This window comes from Rana temporaria, chromosome 1 (genome assembly GCF_905171775.1).
Source record: "Rana temporaria chromosome 1, aRanTem1.1, whole genome shotgun sequence".
NCBI classification, from domain to species: domain Eukaryota; kingdom Metazoa; phylum Chordata; class Amphibia; order Anura; family Ranidae; genus Rana; species Rana temporaria.
Genome location: NC_053489.1, coordinates 389420647 through 389431831, shown reverse-complemented (window position 1 = coordinate 389431831; position 11185 = coordinate 389420647). Strand labels below are relative to the sequence as shown.

Below are 11185 nucleotides of genomic sequence, written 5' to 3'. Positions count from 1 at the left end.
GAATGAGTAAAGGAAAGCCACACTGAGCACAAGGAACACTGCAGCAGCAGTGGAGTGACAGATACAGACAAGGCTGATATACAGGAGAAATGCTGAATTATTACTTTCTATTTGATTTTTACTTTATTTGGATCGGCATCCACTTGTTTACTTTCAGCTGTCAGCTGGGGAGTCTCCCAGCCAGCAACTGAATGAGGCTAGGGATGAGTCATCAGTTGCTATGATGCTGGCAGACATCGTGGCTTCATAACCAGGGAGCCCTGTGCTAGCATGCGTTCATATTCCTGACAGCATCCCAGCACAAAATGCCTCACTCTGAGTACTGATGTATGTCTGTACTGTAGATAATCGACAAATTAGAGGTAATTTCTTAACGCAGAAAGAACTAAACCTATTGATTTAACGGTTTCAATGAAGTTACATTAAAGGCATGCCATGAACGTTAAGTCTGTCACAGTTGCTTGTACTCTCAACCGACCTGTCAAGCCATAAAAATTGCTGCCGTCATAACGGATCACATGTGCAGCACCATGATAGCTGCTGATCAAACAGAAGCTAAGATTGCAGCTTCCTTGGCTGTAAACTATAGGAGAGTTTAGTTCTACTTTAAGAATTTCTTAAAGCACCACAACTAAAAACGACCTGAATCTTCTGCAGGTTTTGATAAAATTACCAAAGCGGTTGCAAGACTTTCTTAAAAATTGGCTCAGGCCCTGTTAAAGGGTCCATACCACAAAAAAAAAAAAAAAAAACGTTGCAAAGGCTTTAACTGAATTCCTCCAATATTTCCTGTCCCCCACCTTTAGTAAATAAAATGCACCCATTTTCATCTCATATTTGTACATAATTCAATTATTTTCTATACAGTCAATATAGAGGAGTATATATTTGTTTTCAAAAGATTCTCCTTAGCCAGAAGGAGCCATCATTAATCATGACATTTTACATAATTTGTAACTATAAATCTAAACTGCTTTTTGTGGGATTTTCTGACTAACTTGCTACATTGTTTTTTTTACTTTGCAGTCAACACAGAACAAATATGCTCACAGAATCAGTTGTGCCACAAAATAGCAAAACATTTCATATAAACTTAAAAAATGGAAACGTCATTGGCCATGAGTCATTTGCAAAATGTAAAAACAGGTATATCATTTCTATTTTTGAAGTTTTTAAGATCGGTGGAAGATATGAGTATAGACTACTTTTCTCATTGTCAGTTACTGTTTTGTGGAGTCAACTCTTGAGAGATGAATCGTTTCAGACGTTCCAAATATTGGCTGTACAACTCAATGTCGTTATGCCCAGCACCTTCTACCCAAAGAGGTTCAACGGTTTTGGGACAACGTTCATAAAGGGCCAGACCATGAGAGAAATCAATCACTTCATCTTCAGTTCCATGAATGATCAACACTGGTGAGGTTATCTTGGAAACCTTTTCAATGCTACCAGAAAAAGAAAAGGATACAGAATGCAAATTAGTGAATCTATTAAAATTATTTAGTACAACGCATTCAAATTTCCAAATACTTGTGTCATAGGTTCGCAAAATTATCTCTATACCGGTATATACACACACATATAGTATCTCACAAAAGTAAGTACATTTTTGTAAATATTTTATTATATCTTTTCATGTGACAACACTGAAGAAATGACACTTTGCTACAATGTAAAGTAGTGAGTGTACAGCTTGTATAAATTTGCTGTCCCCTCAAAATAACTCACACAGCCATTAATGTCTAAACCGCTGGCAACAATAAAATGAAACAACAATGAAAATAACCAAATTGGGCCCAAAGTGTCAATATTTTGTGTGGCCACCATTATTTTTTAGCACCGCCTTAACCCTCTTGGGCATGGAGTTCACCAGGTGCCACTGGAGTCCTCTTCCACTCCTCCATGACAACATCACAGAGCTGGTGGATGTTAGAGACCTTGCATTCCTCCACCTTCCGTTTGAGGATGCCCCACAGATGCTCAAAAATGTTTAGGTTTGGAGACATGCTTGGCCAGTCCATCAACTTTACCCTCAGCTTCTTTAGCAAGGCAGTGGTCATCTTGGAGTTGTTTGGGGCCATTAACATGTTGGAATACTGCCCTGCGGCCCAGTCTCCAAAGGGAGAGGATCATGCTCAGCTTCAGTATGTCACAGTACATGTTGGCATTCATGGTTCCCTCAAAGAACTGTAGCTCCCCAGTTCTGGCAGCACTCATGCAGCCCCAGACCAGGACACTCCCACCACCATGCTTGACTGTAGGCAAGATATACTTGTCTTTGTTCTCCTCACCTGGTTTCCACCACACCACACCACACCATCTGAACCAAATAAGCTTATCTTGGTCTCATCAGACCACAGGACATGGTTCCAGTAATCCATATCCTTAGTCTGCTTGTCTTCAGCAAAACCAACTTTTTTATTTCAAAGAGCCAATACGAAATTAAACCGACTCTCGGCGGTGGTGACTGCACTGGTGCACTCGGACCAGTCCGGTTTCATACCAAATAGATCTACGGCAAATAATTTGCGACGACTTTTTCTTAATATGCAGATCCCTACTGATAACCAGGGACATAGAGCTATACTCTCGTTAGACGCCGCTAAGGCTTTTGATAGCGTGGAGTGGGAGTATTTGTGGAAAGTGCTGGAGAAGTTTAATTTGGGTGAGGGCATAATTTCTTGGATTAAGCTACTGTATAAAGCACCAAAAGCGTGTATCCGGATAAATAATACCCTTTCACCTTCCTTGGATTTACATAGGGGAACGAGGCAGGGCTGCCCGCTGTCCCCCTTGCTTTTCGCTTTGGCTATAGAGCCCTTGGCGGTGGCTATAAGGGGGAATTCAGACATACAGGGTTTTAGGCGGGGAGAACTAGAAGATAAGCTGGCACTATATGCAGACGATGCACTGTTGTTTCTGGGCGACACGTCTGCATCCCTGACCCATCTTATGGAACTGGTTCATACCTTTGGAACTTTTTCCAGTTTTAAAATTAACTGGGATAAGTCTACTCTTCTTCCACTAGACCCGCTCCTGGGACCTTTGCCGCAGATTGCTGACCAGATTAAAGTTGTGGATAAATTTAAGTATTTAGGTATTATGGTCCATTCTAATTTAGATCAATATATTAAGTTGAATGTGGAACCCGTTCTTAAAAAATTTCAGGAAAAGACAACTAGTTAGATCAAGTTGCCGCTGTCCATTGTCGGGCGCTGTAACTTGATCAAAATGATCTGGAATCCTCAGCTACACTATGTGCTCCACAATGCTCCCATCTGGATTCCTGCTCAAGTGTTTAAGAGATGCAACACCATATACCGTGCACTAATATGGAGGAAACAGGTCCCAAGAATTAAACTGGAAACTTTACAGGAGATGAAGGACTCGGAGAGGTCTAGCAGTACTGAATCCATTTTATTACTTTGTCGCGGCACAGCTACAACATCTGGCAGGATGGTTATGTCCAGAGCCCTCGGACCCCACTAGAAACATAGGCCCAGATTCTCAAAGGAGATACGACGGCGTATCTCCAGATACGCCGTCGTATTTTTGAGTCTGAGCCGTTGTATCTATGCGCCTGATTCTTAGAATCAGTTACGCATAGATTTGTATTAGATCCGACCGGCGTAAGTCTCTTACGCCGTCCGATCTTAACTGCATATTTACGCTGGCCGCTAGGGGCGTGTACGCCGATTTACGCCTAGAAATATATAAATCAGCTAGATTCGCAAATTCACAAACGTATGCCCGGCCCACGCAGTACAGATATGCCGTTTACGTTAGGCTTTTCCCGGCGTAAAGTTACCCCTGCTATATGAGGCGTACCAATGTTAAGTATGGACGTCGTTCCCGCGTCAAATTTTAAAAATTTTACGTTGTTTGCGTAAGTTGTCCGTGAATGGGGCTGGACATAATTTACGTTCACGTCGAAACCAATACGTCCTTGCGCCGTACTTTGGAGCAATGCACACTGGGATATGTCCACGGACGGCGCATGCGCCGTTCGTTAAAAACGTCAATCACGTCAGGTCACATAACATTTACATAAAACACGCCCCCCTGTTCCACATTTGAATTAGGCGGGCTTACACCGGCCTATTTACGCTACACCGCCGCAACTTAAGGAGCAAGTGCTTTGAGAATACTGGGCCAGATCCTCAAAAGAGATACGCAGGCGGATCTGCTGTTCCGCCTGCATATCCCTGTTTCTATCTTTGGAACTGATCCACAGAATCAGTTTCCAAGAGATAGACAGAAGATCCGACATGTGTAAGGGACTTACACTACCGGATCTTAGGATGCAGTACAGCATCCGCCGCTGGGGGCATTTCGAGTCGAAATGCCGCCTCGGGTATGCAAATTAGCACTTACGGAGATCCACAAAGCTTTTCAGCTTCGTTTTTTCTCCGTAAGTATTAGTTTGCAATCGTAAAATTAGGGCTGGTTTTACAAAGTGTAAAGTTAGTACACCTTGTAAAAGCAGACCCTTCTTTCCAGCGACGCTGTCTTTTTTTTTTTTTTTCGCCGCAACTCGTTTTTTTTCCCGACGCAACTTTTTTGACCCGGCGCGATTCACGAAGCTCGGCGTAATGTAATTTCGCGCTATGCACGTCGGGAAAATGACGTCACGAGCATGCGCAGTACGTCCGGCGCGGGAGCGCGCCTAATTTAAATGGGACTCGCCCCATTTGAATTGGGAACGCCTTACGCCGGCCAGATTTAAGTTACACAGCCGAAAATTTCTAGGTAAGTGCTTTGTGGATCGGGCACTTAGGTAGAAATTTTCAGCCAGTGTAACTTAAATGGGAATTTTTAAGTTACGGCGGCTGGCTGTGGATCTGGCCCACTGCACTTGCCCGTCTAAGTTGCGAAGGCGTAACGTAAATAGGATACGTTACGCCCGCTCAAAGATGCGCCGATCTACGTGAATCTGGGCCATAGTGCGTACCCAGGTAACTGAGGATAACCTGGTGGAATGTATAGAGGTGGGGAAACTGGGAGCTGTGGACCAATACCCCACACTTATACTTATAGATAAGATATAGAACAAAACTAAACAGCAACTGCAATACATGGGATATACTAGCTGGTCACGTATATGGAAGAATAGTAATTACCCAGAACTTAAATTACAACATTTTTCCAATTGGGAGAGACGAGGAGTAAAGTATATTTCACAACAATATTGTGGAGGTGTACTCAGGGATTTTCAGTCCCTGCGTGCGGAATTTGACTTGCCCAATACGTCTTTTTTTCAATACTTACAATTGCGACACGCTATTTTGGCGCAAGCTGCAACGTCCACATGGGAGCTCACCAGACCGGTAATGCTTATGAAGTTAACTATGGCGTCCTCCAGGAAAGGACAAATTTTGTCCTTGTATAGTTCCCTTCTTGGTCACGTCTCTAAGGTGATGACTTGGAAGTGTAGAGCTGGCTGGGGGGACGACATAGGATATATTTCTGATGAGGAGTGGAATGTAATATTGGGAAATGTTCTCAGGGTAACGCTGTCATCAACTCAGCAGCTTACCCAGCTTTTCATTATTCACCGTACATATCGCACACCTGAAAAGTTGCATAAATGGCGCAGAAGGGATGACCCATTTTGTCCCCGCTGTCTAGTGGATAATGGGACTCTTGTGCATATGCTGTGGAGGTGTGCGAAGCTGCAGCGCTATTTGGCTGCGGTGGTGGCCACGGTCAATAGCATATGGAATCTTCAATTACTTATTGATCCTAAACTTTGTTTGCTGGGGTGGTTAGATGAGTAACTGTACATGCCATACACCTCTACTGCTATTCTAAGGGTCTTGTTCTTGGCCAGGAAATTTATTGCCAGGAAATGGTTGTCCGTAACGGCCCCCACACATACAGAGTGGATTATATCGGTAAATGATTCTCTCGTTAGGGAACAACTTACGTATAGGCATCGGGGTAGCCCGGGGAAGTTTGAGAATACATGGAGTCCCTGGCTGGATAGCCCAGGTTTGGCACCATTGCGGCTTCTGCAAAAATAGAATTCTTGGAGACAGAGCTGTAGCTACTATGCCGGTTTAGATGGTTGTATAGAGATTAAATGAGCAGGTGAGGAGGGAGCTACCTGTGCCTTTGAGTAGCTTCTGAAGGGCTCCTGTGGAGATAGCTCTCCTTTTGTTTTATCCAATAGGTGAACCTTAAATGTTGATAGCTACTTTAGATCGCTCCCCGATGTATAGCATCCTACCCCTCTCACTTTCTCTAGATCGGAAGCAGGGGAGGATAGAAAAACATATGAGCATACTTAAAGCTTCTGGACATAATGGACGCACCAAACGCAGTGCTGAAGAGTACAAATGTGTTGTATTGACTTGTCTGTGTACCCGAAGATATGTGAAATCTGTTTTGCACTATATTTTGTATCGCATTTTTTAAAAAAGAGAAAAAAGTCTGTATGTGTTTTCTATGTCTGATTTTCAATAAAAAAAAAAATATCTGATTAAAAAAATAAAATAAAAAATACAGGGTTCATATGGATGAATTGTGCTCAGAATACAGGGATCATATGAATGCATTTTGCTTAGAATACAGGGATCATATGGATGCATTGTGCTCAGAATACAGGGATCAGATGGATGCATTGGGCCAGATTCAGGTAGATCGCCGCATCTTTGCGGCGGCGTAACGTATCTCATTTACGTTACGCCGCCGCAAGTTTTACGGGCAAGTGCTTGATTCACAAAGCACTTGCCTGTAAAGTTGCTGCGGCGTAACATAAATCCTCCAGCGCAAGCCCGCCTAATTCAAATGATCCGGCTAGGGGGCGTGGATCATTTAAATTAGGCGCGTTCCCACGCCGAACGTACTGCGCATGCGCCGTCCCTAAAATTTACTGACGTGCATTGCGGTAAATGACGTCGCAAGGACGTCATTGGTTTCGACGTTAACGTAAATGGTGTCCAGCGCCATTCACGGACCACTTACGCAAACAACGTAAATTTTCACATTTCGACGCGGGAACGACGGCCATACTTAACATTGACTGCGCCTCATATACCCAGGGGCAACTTTACGCCTCGCAAATCGTACGTAAACGTCGTAACGTCACTGCGTCGGTCGGGCGTACGTTCGGGAATTCGCGTATTTTGCTAATTTGCATACTCGATCGGGAAAACGACGTCGGCGACACCTAGCGGCGAAAAAAAAAAATGCATTTAAGATCCGACAGCGTAATAGCCTTACGCCTGTCGGATCTAATGGTTATCTATGCGTAACTGATTCTATGAATCAGGCGCATAGATACGACGGGCGGACTCAGAGATACAACGGCGTATCTCTTTAGAGAATCTGGCCCAGTGTGCTCAGAATACATGGTCCTTCCCAAAGCAGTGTCCTCTGCCCTCTTCACATCCCCCCACATACACAGCAGTGTCCTCTGCAAGCCCTCATTCCTCTCCCATAGCACTGTCCTACCTGTGTATGCGCAGCCAAAGTCCTCCACATTGCCATGCTTCAGCGTCTGAGCCGCTGCACAGTAAGCCGCTCGCCTATTGGCTCTCCAAGTCCAGGAGGGGTGGATCATCCTTCTCTTCCTTACTACAGCAGACACTCCGTCTCTGTGTCCTTTCCACTGGGCTGCCCTCAATGCATGCAGGAAGGGCTTTACTCATATCTGCCGCTCCACTGCCCGATCGCATTAATGATAGGAAGTGATTGCCTCCTCTATCCTTGCTGCGCACTGCGTGCCCAGAGAGAGGGCCTCGATGTGCCAGCTGTGGCACCCGTGCCATAGGTTCACCATCACTGGCCTAGGCCATCTTTATGTAGATCAACAATTCTTTTTTTCAGATCCTCAGAGTTCTTTGTGATGAGGTGTCATGTTGAACTTCCAGTGACCAGTAAGAGAGAGAGCGATAACACCAAATTTAACACATCTGCTCCCCATTCACACCTGAGACCTTGTAACACTAACGAGTAGCATGACATCAGGGAGAAAAAAATGGCTAATTGGGCACAATTTGGAGATTTTCACTTAGGGGTGTATTCACTTTTGTTGCCAGCAGTTTAGACATTAGTGGCTGTGAGTTATTTTGAGGGGACAGCAACATTTTTGTTTTGTGTCATCCACAGATGTTGATGATGAGGCTGGACCGTCGTCAGCTGTAGGGCGACCCACGCCATCTCTCGAACATCATGGGGTCCAGTCAGGCCCTCTGCAGATCTTGGGCATGTTGGTGGAGGAGGATTTCGGCCAGAGTCCATCTAGGGAGGAGGAAGTGGTGGAGGAGTCCATTATACTCAACCTGGAGGAATCTGTGTCCCTCCAGGAGGATCCCACCATCCCTGACCGACCCACCACCCCCCCGACCATAACATCATCCCCCTCCAGGGCAAGCCCCTCCAGTGTCCCTCCCTCCAGTGTCCCTCCCTCTAGTGTCCCCCCCTCCAGTGTCCCTCCCTCCAGTGTCCCCTCCTCCAGTGTCCCTCCCTCCAGTGTGACCCCCTCCCCTTCTGCTCCCTCAGTTCATGCCCCAGCCTCTCCTCCAAGGAAGGCTCTTTTTAAAACTAGGGGTGTACCCTCCAGCCTCCGTGAGGGTCTGCAGGAGGAGCAGGCCCGGCAGACCCACCATATAGGGGAGATGGTGGGAGACCTGAGGCGGGTGGCGGACAGCCTGGCATCCTCCTCCTCCTCTGTACAGCAGGCCCTCACCCTCCATGCTGACCGGGGGGACCGACAGACTGAGACCCTGGAGGATGTTAGTGGTAACTGCGCAGCCATTGTGACCTGTCTGGTTGAACAGCAGGATGCCACCGCATTATTAACATCGGAGGTGAGCAGGTTGGCAGGTGCGGTGGAGGCCAACACTGCTGCTGTGCGGGAGGAGGGGAGATTAACCCGACGGCAGCTCAGGATCACCACCACATGGCAGATGAGGAGGTTGGGACAGACCAACAACGTCCTCAACCGCCTGGCCAACGCCATGGAGGGCATGCAGGCACCACCTGCCAGGAGAGAGGAAGTAGGGGTTGATGCCCCCCCCCCCTCCATCCCCACCCCATGCTCCATCCCCACCACAGGCTTAACCACGGCGTCTGAGGAGCCAGAGCCGGGGCACCCTTGGGACAAGGATGTCCAAAAAAAAAAAAAAATGTACCTTTTTTTTTGGTGTCTCAGATTATGAGCTTGTTTTTTGTTTATGCTGAGATTTTGAGCTTATTTTTTATTTTCAGAATACTCAAAGTTTGAGTTTTTTTTTATTTTGTAGTCCCTACACACGGTGAGGAGTGTATACTACAGTGTGACTGGTGTGTGAATGGGGAAGGGGGTGTCACTCCTGCTGGAAAAGGGGTGTCACCCTCTGCCATGTGAAAGGTGTATGAATGGACAGCAACATAATTGGAGCCTTGACGCGGCGTTGCTGCTCCCTAATACCATGGGGTATCATTGGGTCTAATCCAATTTTGGGTGCATGTGGGGAGTGTGTGCTAGGGACCACAGTGGTGTGCACGCGTGCATTCTACTTGTGACATGATTATTGTGTGTGTTTAACGTGAAAAGAGACGCTTGGGGGGGGATTGTGTGGTTCGGGGGTCAGGTCATCACATATGTCAATCTGCAGGGCCTTTCTCTGGGCAAAGTTGTGCAGAATACAACATGCCCCGATGATCTGGCACACAAAGTTTGGGGAATACAACAGGGTCCCCCCGGATTTATCCAGGCATCTGAAACGGGACTTCAGGAGGCCAAATGTGCGCTCCACCACTGCACGGGTACGTGCGTGTGCTTCATTGTATCTTTCCTCTCCTAGGGTTTGGGGGTTCCGGAATGGGGTCATCATATGGGGTCCCAGTGCATATGCCGCGTCACCTGGAAGGGAAAAGACAGGAGGATGTTAGTCATGCATGTGCCCCTCGTGATGTCTGCATCATGGGGGGGACAGTCATACCTGAAACCCATGTCACTCACCAATCAGCCAGTTGTCTCCATACACGTTCTGTTCAAATTCGGTGGGGATGCTGCTCTGACGGTAGATGAAACTGTCATGGCAGGACCCTGGGTGTTTGGCATGGACATGCCATATGAGGCCATGGGCATCCACGATCACCTGGACATTTATGGAATGCCAGTGCTTCCGATTACAGTAGATATGCTCTAGTTCACGGGGGGGGCCGTAGTGCCACATGGGTACAATCAATGGCACCCACAGTGCATGGGAATCTGGCAATTTGGTAGAAATCTGAGATTGCCTTCTGCCGCAGGTCATCCTGGGTTGGTTTGATGAACTGGTGGGACATGCGTCTCAGGATTGCAGGAATAACTTGGTGCACACACCTGCTCATGCTTGATTGGGACATCCCAGCCACCATTCCACCTGTGCGCTGAAAAGATCCACTGGCCAGGAAATGGAGGGTTGCCACTACCTTGACCAGTGGCTGCACTGCATGTCCACGATGTGTCTGGCTGGTGATGTCATCATGCAGGATTGTAGCTAAGTCCAGGATGACTTCAGGGCTGAATCTAAACATGCGATACACCTCAATATCACTCATGTCAAAGATGTTCCTGCGCACCCGTTATACCCTCTCCCGTGCCCTCCTACGAGTCGGTTCACTCTCTAGTATTGCTAGAACCATAGCTGCCCCTGGCATGTTGGCACACAGATGTGAGATCCAGAAAGTGTGGGTGCTCTGCTTGTTCAGCTCGTCCGTATTGGTGCTGCTGTAGTTGCTCTCCAGCTGACCTGTGGCCATCTGTTGCTAACTTGCCCCTGCTTTTATAAAGTGCAAATTTGCGCGGCCCAAACAGCTTGCACGCTTTGTGCGCAAAATGCGCCTCACATGCGCAAGTTTCTGAATCAGTGGTAGTTCCTCATTTGCATATTTGCTGAGGGAAAACCATGAGAGCGCAAGTTGCCCCCTGAGCAAAATTGCCCCTTAATTGCGCCGGGGCAGAGAAACTGCCTCCGTGGAAAAATGGCACATTTCAGGCTTAGCTTGCTTTCTGGGTCACCCGCAAATTTGCCTGGGCGCAAATCGCGATTGCGCCCGCGCAAGTCGTACCTGAATCTGGGCCAGTGTATATGTATATATATATATATATATATATACACACACATACAGTATATATATATACATACACACACACACACACACACACATACATACATACATACATACATACATACATACAAACACACGAGAT

The 11185-nt window shown here is 46.6% G+C and overlaps 1 protein-coding gene across 4 annotated transcripts in view; it reads right to left on the bottom strand.

Moving 5' to 3' along the window:
- Positions 1–1056: 1056 nt before the first annotated feature.
- LOC120912085 (alpha/beta hydrolase domain-containing protein 17A) overlaps positions 1057–11185 on the bottom strand; it is a 119446-nt gene continuing 109317 nt past the window's right edge. For all 4 annotated transcript variants that reach the window (XM_040322575.1, XM_040322576.1, XM_040322577.1 and 1 more), the window contains exon 5: positions 1057–1445. In XM_040322575.1, the coding sequence (XP_040178509.1) occupies positions 1217–1445 (229 nt within the window). In that variant the 3' untranslated portion in view covers positions 1057–1216. The remainder of the gene's footprint in view (positions 1446–11185) is intronic.